This window comes from Diabrotica undecimpunctata, chromosome 7, assembly GCF_040954645.1.
Source record: "Diabrotica undecimpunctata isolate CICGRU chromosome 7, icDiaUnde3, whole genome shotgun sequence".
Lineage (NCBI taxonomy): Eukaryota > Metazoa > Arthropoda > Insecta > Coleoptera > Chrysomelidae > Diabrotica > Diabrotica undecimpunctata.
The window spans coordinates 149,913,738-149,936,796 of NC_092809.1; the positions used below are offsets into that span (position 1 = coordinate 149,913,738).

General features: G+C 31.6%; 1 protein-coding gene across 1 annotated transcript in view; it reads right to left on the reverse strand.

Annotated features, from left to right (window-relative positions):
• Window positions 1–1,578: 1,578 nt before the first annotated feature.
• The window catches only part of LOC140446037 (phenoloxidase-activating factor 1-like), a 44,324-nt gene continuing 22,843 nt past the window's right edge, over window positions 1,579–23,059 (reverse strand). The window contains exons 3-6 of the mRNA XM_072538539.1: window positions 21,307–21,515; window positions 14,335–14,525; window positions 8,359–8,595; window positions 1,579–1,987 (exon numbers count right to left, since the gene is read on the reverse strand). Coding sequence (XP_072394640.1) covers window positions 1,818–1,987; window positions 8,359–8,595; window positions 14,335–14,525; window positions 21,307–21,515 — 807 coding nt within the window. The 3' untranslated portion in view covers window positions 1,579–1,817. The remainder of the gene's footprint in view (window positions 1,988–8,358; window positions 8,596–14,334; window positions 14,526–21,306; window positions 21,516–23,059) is intronic.

Sequence of the window (23,059 nt, forward strand, 5' to 3'; positions counted from 1 at the left end):
GTAAACTTCCTGCTCTAATATTCTTTGTCCAACATTTACCTCTTCTTCTAGCTCAAAGTGTTATCTTTTTGGTCTTCAAATAGTTTTTCTTGATATTCTTTCCACGTTCTTATTTTACTCTGTTTGTTCAAGATGATGTTTCCGTCAGAATTAGTTATAATTCCTTTCTGTCTTTGTCTTAGCCCCCCTGTGAGTTCTTTAACTTTCCTATGTACATTGTGACTATCGTACTTTGACTGCAGAGTCTCAATTTCTTCGCATCTTTCCCTGGCTTCTTTTTATTTCGCTTCTCTGATTTTCGATCTTATTAATATATTTATGGTTTTATATTTGTCTGGGTCATTTTTGGCTTCTCTTCTCTCGTCCATTAATTTCGAGATCTCATCTGTCATCCATGATTTTTTCTTCATTAATTTATCTTTTTTAAAGTGTTTCTTCTTTATATTTTGCACTATTTCTGTAATATGTTTGATCGTTTGTTCTTCGTTCGATTCGTCTCTAATTGCAGTCACTTGTTCGTTTAACGTGGCTTGGATTCTCATCCTCGTATCAAGGTCTTTCAGCATACGTAGGTCGTATGATTTTGCTTTCCCTTTCTGCACTGTTTTGCGTTTTACTCGAAATACTCCCACCAGTTAAACGTGGTCTGTCTCTAAGTCTGCTCCAGGATAAGTCTTGACAGATGTAAAACTGTTTCGGAATCTTTTATTTACTAAAATGTAGTCTATTTGATTCCTAATAATTCTCCCGGGTCTGTCTTGAGGGGATTTCCACGTGTACAGCTTGCGAGGTGGTAATTGGAAGAATGTGTTGGTGACAACTAGTTCTGAGTCTTCTGGCGAATTTTTCTAAGAGGTCTCCTCCCTCGTTTCTGACTCCAAGTCCATGTGCTCCAATGTACTGTGTCTTATCTCCAGCTCCAATGTTGGCATTAAAATTGCCCATAATAATGGGAACTTCCTGTCGAGGAATTTTCTGTATAATACTGTTGATGTTCTGATAGAACTCAATCGCTTCTTCCTCCCCTTTGTCTGCAGTGGGAGCATAGACAACAACGTGTCTATAAGAATCCAAGAAACATTCGCAACCAACTTTGGAAAGAAATAAATACTACAACAGTTTCATTTAAACCAATGATGCTATATAATATGAGACGATCTTTTAAGGAACGTATTGATAAATGCATTTAAGCTTAATGGCTTGAGCAACTTCTTAAATGGTAGGTGGTCTTTTGTTTGTGTTGAATAAATTTTAATCACTTTGATCTGCTATGGTGTAATCTACTTCTTCGAATATGAAGGCCATTCAATATTGCGTCGAAAAATTCAAACAATATGTTTAAAATTAAAGCCGTATCACTTCTCCATCCTTAAAGCTCGCTATCCTTGGCTTAAACTCTTGGCTCATTTCGTTTTGATTGCTTAGCCATTCTATGCTTTCTAACTGTTTTTCCTCAAATTGCCTTTTTTCATTTATGTATGTATATATATATATATATATATATATATATATATACGTGTGTGTGTGTGTGTGTGTGTGTGTGTGATATGATAGATAGTAATTATAATTAATAGTCACTTAGAATGTACATTTTTATTATTTTTATACCTCCACATTTACTGATTTTACCTTATACAAATGGTCCATGAAGCCATACACTAACATAAAAAAATTATCACAGCAATTTATATTCGTATTTCTTTAAATTATATTTTTTATTAGAAATAAATATACAAAAAAATCAATCTAAAGAGTGGATCTTAATCATTAATGTTATTGGTACATTTATTTTAATTAGATGGTACACCTCATAAGCACTACTCTTTTACTCGGCTATGAATCCAGGATAAGAAGCTGGAAACCTTCGTGTAGATTCCAGGTAATCCTGCTGTACCACAATTATTATTTCCAAATGAAACGATTCCCTCTTGGTACCATTGAAGAGGATTAGCAAGTGACCTTTTCATCAAGGGACCTCCACTGTCACCTGTAAAAATAAGATTATGTATTTATCATGCATTTTGTTTACTACCTTTGGTATATTGTTACGTAAAAATATGAGTCATAGTTTTAACCTTTAAAACATGTTTTTATTCACTAATAATTCTGTTTTATTGTAGAAATTTTGGCGAAGGATCTAGATTCAAATTATGGTGAATCATCCAACTAGATGCTTCTCGATTTTTCGATGCAAGACAATGCGATCTTTCGATGCTGTTCTAGTATATCAGGATTTCGTATATAAATACAACATTTTTATATGGAGGGCGAGTTAGTTCTCAAGACCCGCGCTCGCGAATTTGTTACGTACGGATATAATAAATTATTGTCAGATAAGTTAATATAAATAAAGAAATAAATTAAATCCGTAAGTGTTATAAATATTGAACCTTTTAATAAATTCACAACAATATCCATTTTAAATATTGGATGCTGAATTCAAAATATGATATTAGTTTGTCGTAAACTAGTACAGATATAAAAATAATAGTCCCATTAGTATAATGATCTGCAGATAGATTACGGATCATTTGTGTGTAAACCTTGTTTAGTTTTATCAGAATTATTAACCTTTTACATCTAATCATAATTATTATCTATAAAGCAACCTACTACATAAATGTTTTGATACGGATACCTTGTAACATATCAACTTGTTGTTAACTGTCTTGTTAGGTCCAGCAACTGTTTTAACCTCCTGCCTATAGTAATGCTTTTTTTTTAATTTAATATTTTTAGCTTTCAGACTTGCTTAAGGAAGTTTAAAAAGTATCTGAAAAAATGTTTAAAAAAATCCTAATCCTAAAATATTGATTTTATTAATGTCCTACATAAACGACAGATGTAGGTCGTTGATCTTTTAAATCAAAAATAATGTCCTTCTCATAGGACTCTGGTTGCCTTCTTCTTCTTCTTCTTCTTCAGTGCCTTATCCGGTCCGGATGTTGGCGATCATCAAGGCTATCATGGTTTTGTTGACTGCTCTGCGAAACAGCTCCGCTGAGGTCATCCCAAACCATTGTCGGAGATTTTTCAACCACGAGATACGACGGCGTCCCGGTCCTCTTCTGCCAAATACTTTACCCTGCATAACAAGTTGAAGAATTCGATATTTTTCTTCGTTCCTCATCACGTGGCCGAGGTACTCAAGCTTGCGTTGTTTAATTAAATTAAGCACTTCTTTTTCTTTTGTCATGCGCTGTAGGACCTCAACGTTGGTGACATGGTCCACATAAGATATTACATATATATTACAAGAATAGTTAAGGTAAAAAAATTAAAGAAGTTAATATGTCTTTTATTTTTGAGACTACAAAAAAAAGATTCATTCTTATAACCAAAAAAGGTACATTCTATAACTTTTTTAAATAATAAAAATATAAAATTTATGCATTTTTATGAAAATCATAAAATAACGTCTTGCAGTTGTAAAACATAAGAAAATTGAACATTTTTTGCAAAATATTGTTGTTTTCATGGAGCAGCCATCTTTGCTGCATCTGTTGTGTTTAGGGGCATAATCTGGCGTATGTATTGCTTTTTGTTGGCTTTGTGTAACTGATGGTAAAGGAGTAATATGCGTTCTTCTGTGTTTATATTTAGGCATTAATTGAACTATATCTTCTTCATCGCTATCGCAATCGTTGTCCATATCATTCTGTTCAATTAGTTTCCCTCCCAATTTAATTTTATAGTGTCTCAATTGCCAAATATTTTTACTGCCTTTACTTCTTTCACGCTGTCTATATTGAAGCCAAGCGTTGACGATTGTTAAATCTATGAGATGGCAAATAACCCGTATTGTCCATTTTTTTACGATCTACTAAATCCACCCCACCCATATTTTTATTATACTACTTAATTAATTCTGGCCGGCAAACTTGTTCATAGGATTTATTTTTTTTTTTTTTTGACCACCGCTTACAATAATCTATATTCCCCGAGGAAAAATGGTAGAAAACATTATTACTGGTTTGTTGTCCATCCACTGTGTGATGGCCATTTGGCATCATCTCTGTTTTTGATTTCATAAGTACCCTTTAAAGATTTTGAAAAAAGTTTTTCTGGTTTCATGAAACAATCTTTAGGTATCCGGTTCTTCATAATGGTTTCAGTTCCATTAAGTCCACGAGTCAATAACTCGGTACAAAGCTTTGTGGTAATAAAATATCGGTCAAAGTATATTTTATGCCCTGGTACCATTGATTTTACTAGATACAATACAGCCGAGTTTCCTAATCCAAAACCGTCACTAGATAATTGTGGAAACCTCATCAATTAACCAACCTGTTTTTCTTTTAAACATGTAGTAAGATTTCTTGAAATCTGACATCTTTTGGACTGCAACATATGCAATGTCGTAAGGTTAATAAATTCAAATAACACAGTAAAATCTACAATCCATTTGATATTAATCTTTTTAAAAATCGTTCAAATTATATTATTTTTTGGACCCAAATTTCTTTTTTACCTTCAGTTACTCTAATGAAATGTGATGATAGTATTTAATTGGATTGCATATAAATATATTCTAAAGGTTAACTTAAAGTAGATTTGTATTTTATAATTTAAAACATTCTTTAATACTCAATTGGGCAAAGACTGTCTACATTAAACCAATGTCCTTTTGTTATTGTTCATATTTCTTTTTCTTTAGGTGCCGTCTTTTTAGCGAAGGTTGGCGATGACCTCTGCAAAGTCTTCCCTATTTTGGGCTTTCCTTATTAAACTTTGAAAGTCTAATCCTGTCCAATCTTTGATTTTGCGCAGCCAGGTCATTTGTCGTCTACCCGGGCCGCGTCTGCCTTCTATTTTCCCTTATATAATAAGCTGAAGGAAGTTATACCTGTCGTGTTTAAATACGTGTCCAAGATAAGACGTTTTACGCTTCTTGACTATTTCTGTGAGTTCACGTTCTCTATTCATACGCCTTAACACTTCTTCATTTCTAACGCGGTCGGTCCATGGAATTTTCAGCATACGATGAAATACCCACATCTCAAAGCTCTCTAATCGTCTCGTCGTAACGAGCTGACTGTTATCGCCCAAGCTTCCACGCCGTGTAATAATACACTATATACATAACACTTTATCATGCGGTATCGTAGGGATAAATCAAGATTACGGGTAGTGAATAACTGTCGCATCTTTAAGAAGGTGTTTCTTGCCTGTTCTATTCTACATTTAACCTCTTGTTCTTGGTCTAAGGTTTCATGTATCCAACAGCCTAGATACTTAAACTTTTTCACTTGTTTAACTAGATTATTGTTGACTAGTATGTTTATAACTGGTGTGTGTCTTTTTTTAAATTACAATTTTTTTGGTTTTTTTTACATTCACCTTAAGGCCGTATAGTTCTCCTTCTCGCACTACTTTGGTTAACAGAATTTGTAGTTATTCTTTACTGCCAGCAATCAGTACTGTATCATCAGCATACCTAATATTGTTCACGATTTTTCCATTGACTTTTATTCCTTCTTGTGCTTCATCTAGAGCATGTGCAAAGATGTCCTCTGAGTACAAGTTGAATAGTGTTCATGTTTCCCATAATAATGAATAATTGTTCATATTTCCCAATATAAAATGACACAATTCTTCAAGTCACGGTTCTGCTGAGTGACTATATGGTGATTTAAATAATCCACTTTACATCCATTTACAAAGTAGAATAAACTAAAACTTCGTTGAGTAAAGATTTGTTCTTATTAAGTCCAACGCTCACGGTGCAACTGTTTTAAAACTACTATCCGAAACCAATTGCACTCGTAACTATTATTTGGCAGCGTAAAAGGACGGGGAATTGCCTACGAATCAATTTACCTGAAACTCGGTTTCGACTAGTTTTCAACCGTTAGTTTAGAACAATTGCGTTGTGAGCGGCGTGGACGCTGGACCTTACCCTTCCTTAATTAGTTAACATTGAAATGCAACTGCAAATTACGCCTGCTCCAGAATTTCACACTAAATATGTCTACATCTTACCTGTAGATGTTTTTCTATTTATTGATATTGGGTATTTTTGACTTACGTAAATAATGTAATTGTCATTTGGTTTCCTTTTATAAATAAAAACATCCTGTGATTTCGTTACAACAATAAAAACCAAACTATTGCTGGTTTTAAATACAGTGGCGAGAATTTCTCGAAAAAGTGATTTCTAACCTAATGTTCTTTTTATGTTCCTAATGACAATACAATTACGGTTTTCAAGACCTAGTAATCTTTCTTAAAGTAAATTTTATTTATTGTCTAAGGAACTAATACAATATGTTGCGGTTTCAAATATAAACGCTATACGCGTTACGCTATAAAAAACTTCATAGAACTGCTCGACACTGCATTTGAATCCAGCTCTATTATAAACTTGCGTGCATAGAAATCGGCCCACTGTAAACTTTAGATTTTAACTATATTTTTTTCAAGAAATATTCATCAGATCACAAAAATAAATATACTGTTTGAAAGACAATTTAATATGCTTTAATGTGAGTATAAATTTATGAAAACTTATTTCAGCTTCCTATGTTTAACATGGTGAAATGAATTCATTAAGCAAATTAAGCTTTTTTATTATTAACATAAATAGGGTTATTGACAATTTAAAACTTAACACTTAATTTTTTAATAATGGGTATGACCTCCTCTTGCCCTAATAACATCTCTCATACGATTAGGCATAGATCTAATCAAGTTTGCTATTGTTGCTTGTGGGACGTTAAGCCACTCTTCTTCTGCTGCAAGAATAAGCTCTGGGATCGAGTCTGGGGTATGAAGTCTAGCTCGAATTCTTCGTTTTAGCTCATCCCATAAATGTTCGATCGGATTTAGGTCAGGACTGTTTGCTGGCCAGTCTATAACCTGAAAACCGACTTCTGCAATGTAATCTTGCACGATTCTTGCGGTGTGTGCCCTTGCATTGTCATGCATAAAGATAAATTCGTCTCCAATGTAGTCGACGTAAGGTACCACATGAATTGCTAAAATCTTCTCGATATATCTGGCAGCCGTTAAACCTCTTCTTCCGTGAACACGGTCGTCCCTACGAATGAACTCAAGATCGGTAGGTGCTCCTATAGAAATTGCACCCAAGATCATGCAGGATCCACCCCCATAAGCACTCCGCTCTTCAAAGCAGCATTCTGCAAATCTCTCTCCTGGTCTCAGGTACACTTTTCTTCTTCGGTCGCTACCATAGAGGCATATTTTGGTTTCATCTGAGAACAGAACAGATCCCCATTGTTCCAACGTCCAATTCCGATGATCCTTGCAAAACGCAGGCGTGCTTGCCGATGAGCTGGAGTAAGTTTTGGACCAATCGCAGGTGTTTTAGGGGTCAGGTTATTTTCCCGCAGTCTTCGTCTCACTGTCCACTGACTAACAGCCACTCTTCGCACCTCACGGAGCTGTCGTTGCACCTGAACGGCATTAAGGTGACGATTTCTTAATGTTGTTGACACAATAAAGCGGTCATCACGAGCGGTTGTAAATCGCCGTCTGCCTGTTCCAGGTCGCCTATGAAAGGATCCAGTCTCCTCATAACGTTGGCACACTCTTCGATCCGCTGCGCGTGTCATATCCAATTGTCTAGCAACAGCTCGCTGACTAAGTCCATTTTCGATTAGAGCAATAACTTGGGCGGCTTTTTGTGGTGTAGTATGCATTAAACTTACACACTTGAACACTGCTGAGATTATGAAAAACGAATAATATGCAAATTTCACTTGCAAAGGCAATACTTTTACAATTAGACAAATTTGTTATTTTCGTGACAATCACCACATAAACACGTTTCATTTATTTACCGGTTACTACGCATGTAAACGATAAGCCTTCTTGATAAATTTATACTCACATTAAAGCATATTAAATTGTCTTTTAAACAGTATATTTGTTTTTGTGATCTGATGAATGTTTCTTGAAAAAAATATAGTTAAAGTCAAAAGTTTACAGTGGGCCGATTTCTATGCACGCAAGTGTATGTTATTCGTTATATGCATCAAGGGCCTAAAAATATTTTAGACTATAATCCGATAAAGCGGTTGTAGATATGACATTTCAAACTTAGTTTACATAAGTTAAATGTCAGCTATCAGGAAATGGCTATTATTGGATGTCCACTGTAGGGTATTGGCAAGTAATTATTATAAAATATTTTAAAATTTATATATAAAATACGTTATTGTATATGTTTAGTTGACTTCTATAAACCAAATACATTTTCTTTCCACCTAATTGTAAATATAATACTTACCAAAAACGCTACATCTTCCTAAATTTGATAAATTTTTAACATTTTGTAAAAACACGGACTGCTCAATAAACTATGATTTGACAAATTGATATGTAAAATATTTTCACCTTTACAAGAATCCTTTCCATCTACTCCTCCAGCGCAAATTTGGGAATCACGTAGCCTAAGTCTTGCTGATCTAAAAGCAGTCATACATTCGTCTCTCGTGCGGAAAGGTACTTCAACCTTGAGTTTGACATTTGTAGCAGCATCGTGTTCTGTTAAACCCCAACCAGCAGTGGTAAGTTCGTCATCTCTAACAGAGCCTTCATTTGGTTCAGGAAGACAAATTGGTCTAATAAAATCTAGAAATAAAAATGGAATTTTCTTTTATCTAATTACCTTTATTTATATTATTTATTTATTATTAATTTATACAGTCCATAATAGTCATATTGAATTTACAACAAAAACAGAACAAAACCAATCCATCAATTTTCTAGATTTAAAAATTATCAGTAACAATAAATAATATTTTAAATTTTAAACTACATAATAAAGCCCTGAAATTAGTGTTTCCATCACCAGAGAAAAAATCCAACCAACATTTTAATAATAAATTAATAAAAGAGTTGAGCTTATTATTTTTCGTTGCGTCTAGTTTTTTTGTGCAGAATTATCATTTTTGCAGATTTCAGGTATATCTTTAACATATCTTATAAATAGACTTCGGCAAATATGCATAATGCATATTTTGCATATTGTGTATATTTTATGCAAATATTTCATATTTTGGCATATTTGTATAAAAGTTTGCATAAAGTGCATAAAAGTTCAGATTTTTATACTGTATTTGAAAATTTTTAAACATACCAATTTATTTCAATTCTTGTATAAAATTTTGTAGTCATTTTAATCAAGAAATGATCTAAGTACGTAATCTCTACAGGTACAAAACATTTACAATTTCAAAGAAGATCAATTTAAGTAGCCCTCAACATTCTTAGAAAGTCTCGGTCACTGAGGCATTCAGTTATTGGATAATCGCTAAGGGTTCGCTCATTTGCATTTTATGATCTAATCCCCAAATCTATCTACAATTTATTGTATCTTAACAGCAGGTAAACGGCTAATAGTTTTGTTCTACTTTTTAGGGATTTTCCAAAATCTCCCAGTTTATTGAATTAGGTACCTAAACATTTCTAATTTGATGCTCAGATTTGTAAATCATTTTTGTTTTGATATTCAAAGCGTAAACACTCGTTGTGCATAACAAAAAGGAAGATTGTGATTTTATAATGCCTAAAACAACCAGTGCTTCAACTTGGATTAAACCTTATAAAGAGCTGTCTATGGATATGGGAAAAATCTACTGTTCAGTCTGTGGCAAAATTGTAAGTATCTAATATTTTCTATTAAATATCTAATATTTCATACATACAGGGTGTTTCCAAATGACACTTACAACGTTTGACTGTAGATACTTCTCGAAAAATTGAACAAAACGATATAGTTAATGAGGGGTCAAACTTATTTACTTTTCGAGGTACAGGGTGTTAAAATTAAAAAAAAATTAAATTCTTTTAGTTAATAACAACAATAACTTTAAAACCAATAAACGTATTTACTTGAAATTTAGTACTCGTAGGTTGTTTTTAAATGAAAAATAGCTTCCTTTAGTGAGAAAAAATTGTCCATGGTACAATACAATGGTGTGTATTTAGAAAAATTTTTCACCTTTACTTTTTTTTATGAAGTCAGCTATTCTAAAACACAATTATTTTTATTGTAATTGAATTAACAAAAAAAAAAAACTTTTGTTGAATTTTAAAATAAGTTATATGATGTACTAATGGTTAGTAACAAAAACTAATTTGTGGATTAATACTGCATTTAAAACACTTAGCGAGTGTTTTTTTTTAAACCAGTTATTTGATTAACCAAAAACATCTTGTATATTTTTATATTTTAAAGGTTGGGTTAAAATAAAGGTTTTTATTTTTATTTATAGATAGCATGTGAGAAGAAATTTCAGATAGACCAACATGTGAGAACTGCTTCACACATTGCAAAAAAGGAAAAATAGGAGGAAAACATCAAACTTCAATGGCTAAATATTTCCAATCTACTTCAAAAAAATTAGATGAGCAAGAAACTTTTAATGAAGACTTGTGTCGCGCATTAGTGTCTGCAAACATACCGCTTTCAAAATTAGCAAATGTAAATTTTAGTTCGTTTCTAAAAAAATATTGCAAACTTAATGTTCCAAGTGATCGGTCTCTAAGAAGAAATAATGTGAACGGGCTATACTCGTCGGTGTTAATTAATATTAAGGAAGAAATTGCAGATAATTATTTTTACATATCTGTAGACGAAACCACTGATTCCTCAGGAAAGTATATTGCTCATTTATTGATTGGTGTTCTTAAAGAAGATACCTTACCAAAATCTCATCTTGTTTCATGCCAGCAACTTGAGAAAACAAATGCTTTAACAATTTCGCGTTTTATACAAGAAACATTAGCAACTTTTTTTCTTCCGACAACTATTCCTTCTAATAAATTACTGCTTATTTTATCGGATGCTGCTCCTTATATGGTGAAAGCAGGACAAAATTTAAAAATATTTTTCCCAGATTTAATACATGTTACTTGTGTAGCGCATGGATTAAACAGAGTTGCAGAGGAAATACGAAAAAAGTTTCCTCTTGTAAATACCATGATATCCAGTGTCAAAAAAGTATTTCTTAAATCTCCTATAAGAATTCAACTTTATAAAGAAATGCTACCTAACATTCCTCTTCCACCACAACCTATTTTAACGCGATGGGGAACATGGTTAGAAGCAGCTAATTTTTATGCAGATCATTTTGTTAAAATAAAGAACATAATTGATACGTTAACAGATGAAAGTTCCCAATCTCTTTTGGATTCTAAACAAACTTTTCAGAGTAACTTGCTTCAACAAGAACTTTCATTTATAAAATCAAATTTTAGTTTTGTTCAAAAAACAATTACTCAGTTAGAATCACCAAAACTGTCATTGTTCGAAAGTACAGCATTAATAAAAGAATTTGGGTCATGTTGTCGGAACGTTAGAGGTAATATTGGAAAAGATATTTTAAAAAAATTTGAAGCTACTATGGAAAAAAATAAAGGTTACCATATTCTTTCTGAAGTAGTCAGTGTTCTAGCTGGAAATATTTCGGAAACAATTAATTTATAACCAAATGTGTTGGTTAGTTTGAAAAATGCTCCCGTTACATCAGTTGATGTTGAACGAAGTTTTTCCATATATAAATATATGTACTCAGACAGAAGCCACAAGTTTTTGTTAGAAAATTTTGTACACCACTTGGTCATTTCTTGTTACCATAATTCTAAATAAGTTTATTCATACTTAAAAATGATGTAGTTACTTAAAATAAATGTAAATCTTAATGAATAGTAGGAAATATTTAGTTATGTACACTTAAATATTGTTACTATTTTACGATTTTTTTATTTATTTGTATGCATATTTTGTAAAATATTTGCATATTTTCGGGTAAACACGTGCATATTTATGCGCATATTTTCTACATTTTTATTTGCATATTTGCCGAAGTCTACTTATAAATATATCTTTTTCGCCTAATTCTTCACGTTTTTTGAGGTTCTCTTTAATTTTATCGAGTTTGTTGGGTTGCTGGGGAGTGAGATCAGACTTTGTAAATATCTTTTTTGCTTTTTCTTCTTCTTGATGTGCCTATCCGTTACGAATGTTGGCTATCATCATGGCAATGTTTATCTTATCTGCAGCAGCGCGGAAAAGCTGCACAGATGTTGTATTGAACCAGATTCTAGGTTTCTTTAACCAAGATTCTGGTTCTTCTTCTTCCTGGACCTCGCTTTCCAAATATTTTTTCTTGCAGGATGGCTTAAAGGAGAGCATATCTGAATTCATTTCGCATAATATGTCCGAAGAACTGTAACTTTCGAGATTTGATAGTGGTCAGTACCTCTCGGTTCTTATTTATTCTTCTGAGGACCTCCTCATTTGTGACCCGGTCAGTCCACGGGATCTTAAGCATTCTCCGATATAGCAACATCTCAAATGCTTCCAGTTTTCTGCACATATCTTCGTTCAAGGTTCACGATTCAACACCATAAAAAAGGACAGAGAAGACGTAGCATCGCAGCATTCTTACTTTTGTATCAAGAGAGAGGTTGTGACTCTTGAAGAAGGCCCCCGTCCGATTGAAGGTGGATCTAGCTTTTCTGATGCGTGCTCTTATCTCCTGGTAGTTGGTCCATTTTTCATTTAATATGGTGCCGAGATAGTTGTAGTGCGCCACTCTTTCTATAGGGGATTGATTAACGTAGAGTTGACCTTATGTTATTCATTTCTTCCTAATTATCATAAGCGTTGTCTTCTTAACGTTTATATTGAGTCCATATTGTTGACTGTAATACGTGATTTTGTTCATAACAACTTGTAGGTCTTCTAAGTTGTCGGCAAATACTATGGTATCCATTTAGTAGAATGCCTTTTCAGTTTCGTACAAAGCTTCAATAAATATTCTTTCAGAGTACAGATTGAAGATTAGAGGAGACAAAATACAGCCTAGCCTCCCTTCACGCGTGATTTTCATATAGTCAGTGTGTTCACCTTTAACTCATTAAACTAACATTATTATTACAGTATAACAGTATTTGCATCATCTTGGCGTGCTGTACTCGATCAAACGCTTTCTCCTTATATACCAGACATGCGTATACGTCGCAGTTATTGTCTCTGCATCTCTGGAATAAGATTTTTACTGAGAACAAAGCCTCTTTAGTACCAAGAGCATTTGTGAACCCAAACTGGTTGGGGAAAATTTGACTTTCACACAGCTTGTAGATTCTCTTATGAATTATCTTGCTTTATGAATTGCTTTATCTACCTAAATTATATTTTTTAAAGTATTCATTACATCAAAAGAATTTGTTAATACAATTTTTAGGGAATAAGCAAAATTTTTGTTTCGCTTACCAAATATAACAGCTTTGATAACTTTAATATCCTCTTGAGTAATCTCCTTGAAAACTGAGGTCACGGTAGCTAAATGATCTGAATCTTCATGTTTTTTTATTCACAGGTTCCCCTATTTTATATCACCACCTTATTTAAAATAACTTTCCGGTTTTAAAATTCTCTAATTTCATATCATTAACCTCATTCTGCAGTTTTTTAATTAATTTGAACAATTCTGTAACAAGTTTTATGCAAGATTTACATCCTTGGCACAAAAATTTCAAAAAGCGATTCTTTTTTAACTTCATATCCCTAATCTCTGATAACCAAAGACCAGAACAATAAGTATCTTTGTGAACAGGTCACAACTATCAAAACTATCACAATAAAGCATGTCTTTTTCGGTACCATCTTTCTTGTATTCCATACAATTTTCTGAAGTATTATAATAGTTGTTATTCCTAAAATTTTTTGTACGGCCTCAAAACTATAACACCACTGTCAGAAATCGAATTTATTAGACATGTACAAGTTGTTTCAGAAAATATGAATGTTGCTAAGAGTAAAATATTTCTCGTCTTGCGTGCAGCATTAACACTGTACAGAACTCTTATTATTCCTTAACCATATACTTGGTAGTGTAGCTTTTTGGTTACATTATTGGTAGCTTTTATTAGTGTTAAGACTGACATCGCTATTTATTATAAATAAGAAAAAATTGTGTTCCAATATGGCCGAAGGTGAACACGTGTGTGCTCACAAGCTGTATGAAAATAAACTAATATTTTATCACAAAGTAAGTTTTTTCGTTTAACATTTGTAATTTACGTTAAACATAAAAGGTAATTACCTTAGTTTTTAACATATTTATAATTAAAAAAAAAAACCTATTTAACGGTAAAGTCTGCATCCAAAAAACTGTGTAGTTAAAAAGCACAAACAATTATACAATTATAGAAATATAGAAAGATTTAAAAAAAAATAAATAGAACATTAATAAACTTACCATTACACGAGAGTTTCGAAAAAAATCTTTATTTACGTACAGAAATTAATGAAATTCATAAGTAAATCTATAAAATCTGAATAAAACAAAGTTATCTTACCAGTATATGTAATCCTTTGATTTAGCCTTATAATAGCTATGTCATTGGGACTAGTTTTATCATTAGGATCATAATCTTCATGGAACGTGAAGCTTTCAATCTCAGCCATAATTGGTTTCTGATTACAATTTCCATCTTTATCGCAGTCTATTTCTTTGGTCTTATCGTGTTCACCCAGCTTGACATATGTACTACAAAAATTAGGTTGTGTGTTAACAATAAATGATTTCTTTACTGTAATTTTTATTCGGTTAATATGAGAAATAATGTACCGCTTAAAGTTATAGAATCTAATTAACCCTAGAACACTCTTGTACTTAAAAATTACGTATCATTGCGAAAACTTGCTAATTACTGTCAAACGCGTCAATTCTCTCACTCCAAGTATACTTTTTCCATCGTCAATTTGCCAAGCGTCGGCTTTTGAGATTCTTTGATGCCAATGCCGACCACTGGCGTGGAAATTAAGAAAAGGGATCAGTTATCAAACGCATATTTCAAGAAAAATCATATAATTTTTATTAATTTTTACATAATTATATTCAGGAAAATTTCTCAATTTTTGGGCAGAAATTGTTTAAACAATTTTTTATACAAATTCAAAATATCACCTTTTGTGCTCCAAAAAATATTTTTTGGTTTTTGGGTGACTCTAAATAAGATCTATGTCATTTTTCTCAAAAGTTAATAGTTTTGGAGATATAGGCGATTTAAAATCCGAAAAATGCGATACCTAATATGCATTTTCGAGGCTTGAAAAATATGTAAATGAGTATTTTTGAGATTCAAGAGTATCTAAACTAAAGTATCAACATTGATTTTGGTGAGAAATCGGAGCAATATTTTCCGTAGCAGAAAAAGGTGATCTTTTGAATTTGAATTGTTTCCGGCAAAAATGTCCGGCACCCTTTAACCTTCGATTTGTTTAAACGAGGCATTTTTGAATAGGACTCTTCAAAGGACAGAATCAGTTTTTTTTTTTTCAAATGGGAGCGGGCTCACAACATCGAATAAATAACAAATTAATTCTTTCAAATTAAAGCTTGTTGATTTTAGTGATTTATAAGAATATTGGACTTATTATTTAGTTTTTACATAAACCATAATATTTTTTTACAATTATCTGTAAATAATGGCTCATTCTGTCAGAAAATTTTAAAAGATTGTCTATCCAGCAATTAAGATAGTCAACTGAAATTTAATTTTTAAACACAAAAGAGTATGGCCGTGCCTACTGCAAATGGTGTCAATAACGTATTCGTTTTTAAAATTCCGACTTTTGATCATTCTAATTAATTCTTTCTTTACTGGAATCTTTTTAGGAACAGTGATGTTTTTAACTTGCATAAATTTTAAAATTTTGTCCTTTTTCGTGTTATTATTAGGTATTTTATTTAATATGCGGGAATGATCCGACGCATTATCCATAACAATCACGGAATTCGGCGGAATATATAATTATATTCAGGGAAATCTCTTAATTTTTCACGAATCAGTTCTAAAGTAGGCACTCTATTTTCTTTGTAAAAATTGTAAACTGTTCGCTGAATAACGTCTTTTGCAGTAGTGTCAATCCTACCCAATTTTTTATTTGGTCGCTTTCGTTGTAAGGAATGATCTGTAACTGTGCCTAATTTAATAATTGTATATATCGTCTTATACCCGATTTTTTTAATACATGAATTCTCGAAACAATTGCATTATCAATTGTAAACTGTTCGCTGAATAACGTCTTTTGCAGCAGTGTCAATCCTACCCAATTTTTTATTTGGTCGCTTTCGTTTTAAGAAATGATCTGTAACTGTGCCTAATTTAATAATTGTATATATCGTCTTATACCCGTTTTTTTTAATTCATGAATTCTCGAAACAATTGCATTATCAGCCATTCCAATATTTTCTTTTTTCAAACACTCATACATATTTAAAACTATTCTTTGGGATTGTACGTGCAAATCTTTATTTTTTAATTCGGAGCTGTCATTAACATAATTGTCATTATTTATTGATAACACAAAAGTTGATGCATCTTAAAAAATGCCATCCTAGAAAAATATAATATTACTTATAACTTATATTACTTATACCTTATAATAAGCCTCCGCCTCTGCAAAAGGAAATATTTTAGGGTGTCACATAGCCAGACAAACAGGTGTTCATTAGAATTTACGGCTTTGCGCTCGCTGTTGCCATAATGCATGAGTTTAAAATTAGTGAATATAACCTTAATACCATTATTAATATATCTGCAATTTTTCATGTTTCCAGGTAAGGTATAAAATCAATGAAATTTGGAAAAAATAATACAATTCTTGAAACCGTTTTTGAGAACTTGGATTCTTAAAAGTTGTCTGATTTCTTAAAAGTCGATCAATATATCTATAAAAGTATTACCGCTAAATTAACCAACAGGGCAACATCGAACGTTCAAATTCTCTCCAGACTGCAATGTTGCCAATATTCGAAAATTACTTAGAATATAAGTAATATATACAAAGTTCACGGTTGCTTTAATTCATTAGTGAAGAGTCCATGGAAATATTAGTACCTAGTTAATTAATTTATATATATATATATATATATATATATATATATATATATATACTCCTTTTACCTTTTATTTATATTAATCAGAAATGTGTCCAACACATTATCTACATATTTCCAACATATTGTAATCTTTAAATTTTGATTAGGAATGTTTGTTTTTATTTCTTCCATCAATATATTAGCTAATAACGGATTTAAAGCACAGCCTAAAAATTTTGTTTATAGAAATCATTGTTTAGATGAAAATAAGTGTTGTCAGTATATAATGTCAACAGTTCCATTCATCGAGCAAAAAGACAAAAGAGGGAAACTAATCGTTATGATAAGGCGACCAAAAAAGTGGCCTCTGATGGCGGACATATCCGGAAATGCGAATGCGCCAAATTTAAATTTTCCGATACTTATTAACAGTAGCTATAAAATAGTTTTCAGAATGTGTCTTAGACGAGAAAATTTTAATTAAATATTAACGATAACAGTCTAAAATGTGAAACAATTGTTAAAAAACTTCAATATAAATAAGATTTCATGTGACAGTTGGGACACATAATAACATAACCCAACTAAATTTGATTTCTTAAACAAGGAAAGACTCTCTTTCCTTGTTTAATTTGGCCTCTCAAGATGGCACTTCCTGTCTAACAATATTTTTGCCCCCACTACCTTTACATTCCCTCTTTTGTCTTTTTGCTCGATGGTTCCATTATAGCTGATACATTCTATATAGTTATTAATCTATTATTTTGTAATTTGGTCCTAATTGTTTTCAAAGTTTTATCTAATGGTACATTTGTAAATAGACTATTTATTTATATAAAAACTTACTTAGAAAATATAACATATACAAATCATTGTACCAAATTATATTAACATTTAAAAAATATAGATAATTTTAATAAAATTTGTGATTATTTTTTAACTTATCGTTGTTTTATTAAAGTCAAGCATAGACACAGCTATACTCATCCCTCTTTGTAGTAATAACTTTTCAGTTTGTTTTGAATAATACATCTACAAAAAAAGGTGCTACATATTTGATTCATTCATGCCTTATAATGTGAATTTTTTTGGCTTGCTCAAAAACGTTTTAGAGACCTTTTCTTTATAATATCTATAAATGAATCATTTTCCCGTTTCGAAAAAAATTATACAACCCAGTTATATAAAAATTATTTATTAAATGATGGATAGATAGTTCCTCGAAAAGCTCTGGCTTTTAATATTTTTTGTTGCGCATATGTTTCCAATAAAAATGTGTTATACAGAGTGTAATGTCATGTAAATACTGATGCCAACTTTATTATTTTAGATGGAACACCAGGTATATTATTTAATTATTGGAACCTGTATATAATTCAAACAACTTTAATGTATTGGATTGCCATGCTTTGATTTAACTGTTTTTAATTATATAATTTGTATTAAAGGCACAATCCCTTCTATATTAACTTTTAAATATATAAGCTTTAAGATACCTAGTGGATATGGGACTCATGTATACAAAAAAAACAACACATATGAATATATATATATATATATATATATATATATATATATATATATATATATATATATATATATATATATATATATATATATATATATATAAATTATAAATCAAATCACAACATAAATGTTAAAAAGGGAGTCATTAAATCATTATAGGGTAGAGCTAAAATTAACTGTTATAATGAAAATTCGTTTTTGGAAGAAAAATAGTAATATAATATACATAATATAAAAGAATTATAGAAAAATTTCGTTCGACATCATGCGTATGTCTGTCAGTAATTTCCCTGATTCAAATTTATAATAGGCAACCTACATTACGCGGCTCAGAGTAGTGGGTCAGGCTCTAGACCAGTGGTCGCCAACCTCTTCAATGTGTTGAGCTACTTTAATAATTTTGGAATAAAAAGCGAGCAACCCACACGGAAGCCACGTAACGCAACATAAATGAAATAATCCACAGTTAATCTATCACTATATGTATTTATTTTACTGTTTAACTGGTAATACGTAATACATAGGTACTAATAATAAACTAATAACAAAATAACTAATATTACTAGTACGTACTTGTTCATAGCTACATTCCTACCTATCAAACGAAGGTATTTGAAAAATAAACACAAACTTTTATCCAGCCACAACGGCATGTCACGTATGATTTAAAAATAGTTAATAATAACAACAAAAAAGTAACGCACTATCATAAACATAAACATTGAAAAATAAAAAAGCACGTTCAATGAGAAGGCTGACACTCGGACTCATCGATAATTTTTTTAATGTTTGTAGTATAATTTGATGCAGCCATTCGAATACAATTATCCAAATGTTCATCTGTAAGTCGATTGCGATATTTGTTCTTAATAAACCTTATATTGGAAAAAGAAGATTTACACAAATAGGTTGAACTGAATAATGCTTTCACTTTCAAGACAACACGGCATAGAACTGAATATTTGTCTTTACTTACAATAGGCCAGATATATTCAGTACTTGAGACTAACGATTTTAAGGCTAAATCATTTTGAAACTCAATGACTTCCATTTCTGTTGCAGCAATGTCTTCGCCAAAGTTCTGCATAACACAAGCTGCAAACTGCTGGATATCAATTTCCATAAAGGGTGAAACAACAAACTGCGCTACTCAAGCCATTTCATTGAAATACTTAAAACGATTTTTGAAGTTACTCTTCAGGGTAGAAATTATTTCTACATGATATTTGTTGTCATAGGGTTCTAATGGATTTTGAGATATTTTTTCTGAAAGAATAGGAAAATGCTTGGAATCGCTGTTAGGTTTGGAATTAGGTTTTGTTCCCAAAACTCCAGCTTTTTCGGTTCTATAAATAGCCGATTCTAGCTTGGCGTCAGGGGCAGATCGCTCACCGCAACGTTGCCGCTGTTTATGTTTAATATTATGACAATTAGATTTTTTTGTGGAATTTTCGGAATGATTTTTGCAGTTTATATTTTTTAAATTAAAATCGATGTGAAAGCTACCAGAATTGCCTCCGCGAGCTACCGGTAGCTCGCGATCGACAGGTTGGCGACCACTGCTCTAGACATTAGTGCCTCGAGCAGTGTTCCCAAACCTACCGATAAATCGGTAGATCTACCGATTTCGACGTATTTCTACCGATCTACCGACACAGGCTTAAATTCTACCGATTTTTATATTCAGATAGAAATTTTTACTTATTCTTAAATTTGAGAAGAAATATGTAAGAGACAAAACAATTTTTCTTCCGATACGTGTAATTTGCATTGAGCATTTTTGTGTATTCACGAAAACGTGTGAAAACATTCAAAAATTTATTCTTAAATGATACCTAAGCGGTACTTTACAAAGTACACGATGTCATAAAAGCTAATAATGCAATAAATGAATACAAATTCATTGTGATCCCGACCGCTTGGTTCTGGGAATTTGTCAAGTTAGGAACGGAACAACGCATAGTTAATCTAAGCTTCCGAGTGCACCTCACATAAAAACTCGGTAGTTTGTTTGTTGAATAATATTTCCTTGTAAAAAGGTTTTATACTTGAGTTTTCGTTTCTCGGATAAGTATTCGATTCCTAGTCACAGACTCATTTAAAGATTTAAATTTCAGTCAGTTGAGGTTTGTGAAGTCGTAACTCGTAACGTCGTGTTATTGTATTAGTAGCGTAATTTTTTATTGTACGCGTAACAATAATTTAATAGTTATGTTGTCAAGTTCTGAAAGTGATTCAAACCTAGGTGAAACAAGTAGCAGGTGTCTATTTCAATATTTCATTTAGTTTGAGATTATATTATATGGTTTAAAATAAACATGACAAATAAAGTTTTTTAAGTCCTCTTTTTTTTTCTCTCGTCTACTTAGTAGAATCCAGACCTTAATATTTATGTAGTATATGTACCCAATATAAATGTGACAACTTCGTATTTCCCACTTCGTTACTGTTAGATGTTGCCAGCCAAGTGCCAACGTGCCAGCAGTGCCAACCTTCTCGTTTTAAGTTTAGTATCTCGGTTCTCATTTTTTTATTTTATTAGATTTAGATGAATAAACATATTTTATTTTTTCTTAAATAAACGAATTGCAAAACATTATGAAATTTAAACAAAATAGTATATTTTGAAAAATCTACCGATTTTACACCACAATCTACCGATTTTTTTAACAAATTCTACCGATTTTATTTTTTTAAGTTTGGGAACACTGGCCTCGAGTAGGCTATTGGTAATATTTTTCGCCAGTTGTAATATAAATCTCGACTAAGTGTGTCGCGATCTCTGAGAGTCAACACGTAAATTTTACGTGTGAAGAGCATTAATAGATAAATAAACGTACGTTAATTTGACGTATCAAGAGTTTTATCAAATATTTATTTATTTCAAATAAAATTTAAAATTATAATATATACTTACAGTCGTCCAACAATAGTTAGAACATCGCCTGTTACACAATGCGCGGCTGTCAAGACATATCTATGACTAATTAGTGAACCTCCACAAGCCCACTTTATTGTTCCAAATCTCGATCTGTATCCGAGTAATGACATCCACGGAAATTCTTTTAAATCCGTCTCTGTTCCTCCATAAATAAAGCCTTCTAGCTTATTATTGTTATCAGATTCCTAAAATTATACGTATTATTGTTATGTATTATTTTGATACTTAAAAATAAATTATTAGTCTTTAAAAAATATATAAAAGATCTGATTAACCTTCCGTTACTCGCGCCAATTTTCTGTGACCGAATACTCGCGCACGGTGCAGAAGACGGGTCCGAAAAAATGAGCCAGTAATATTTTTTAATTTTCATTTTTTGAAAATTGTGTACAATTATATTGTTTAATGAATATACAAGGTGGTCCTTAAGTAATTGTACAAACAGAAACCGTAGATTATGCACTTTAAAATATTACGATTTAAATCAACTTGCTTTAATAAAATGTTGATATTAAGAAAGATACAGGGTGTTAAAGTGGAAATTTAAAATTTTATTTTTCGCTATTACTTTTACGTTGGTGAATATTTTTGGACAAAAATTTATAATTGGATGCTTTTAAGTAGGATAAATTATAATTTTATACATACTTTAATGTAACTTATAGAGGGCGCTACATATGCCACATGTGTGGCATAGATTTACGCTTAACTTTTTGCTCTTTAAGTTAGCTCTATTTGTGTTAAAAACTATTGAAAATACATTATTTTTACAAAGAAAAGGTATACTTGTTAGTAACCTCAAAATTTACCAGTTTTCGAGATAATCTCATTTTATAAATCAGCTGCATAATAATTCTTAATTGTGATATTTGTGCGGTAAAGCACTGAATACCTGTAGATAAGCATAATTAATAGTATATTCTTATTAAAACAACTCAAAGATGATAATGTAACATTACAAAATTTTTGTTATGGCTGCTAAATGTCTAATTGGAGAAAATATTCTTCATCTTCTTCTTTAGATGCCGTGTCCGTATTCAGACGTTGGATCATGTTTACAGTTTCCCTTTTCTATCGCCTCGTAAGTTTCTATACCTACTCGCGTTGTATTACTTTTTCCTATTGTAAAATGCTGAAAACCCAAAATATGTGGTTTATCTAAGATGGTAGACCACCACATTCTAGAGAGAAGGCCTAATTAAATATAACTTTTCTGAACGTTGGATTGGTCGTGGCAGTCATATTCCTTGGCAATGTGGTGAGATATTGATATAGATATTTAATTTATAAAAAATCCCAAAAGAATACTTTTTATTGATTACGTAAATTGTTTACCCATTTTTATTAGGACAATTAGAAACTAAAGCACAGGTATTGAATTAGACATATGTGTCTTGTTTCATAATACTTTTGCCACAAATCTAACCTTAAAGATTCAGCATTTTTACAAAAACTTCATCGTTGGCCTACTAACCGATATTGTTATAAATATAGTAAACACATAGGCAATTTAGTTTAGCATAATATTAGTTCGTTAGTTAATCATAATAGTCCATTTGTTCGAGATGTAATTATAGGTACTCGTAAGCTGTAACGTAATCATATAAATAAGTAAGGTCATCTATAGGTTCTTCCGTGTGTATATATGTAGCCAATAAATGGGATACATCACAGTTTAATTAATATGGTAGACATATCGAACACTTACTTTGACAAAAAGTTATGTTAT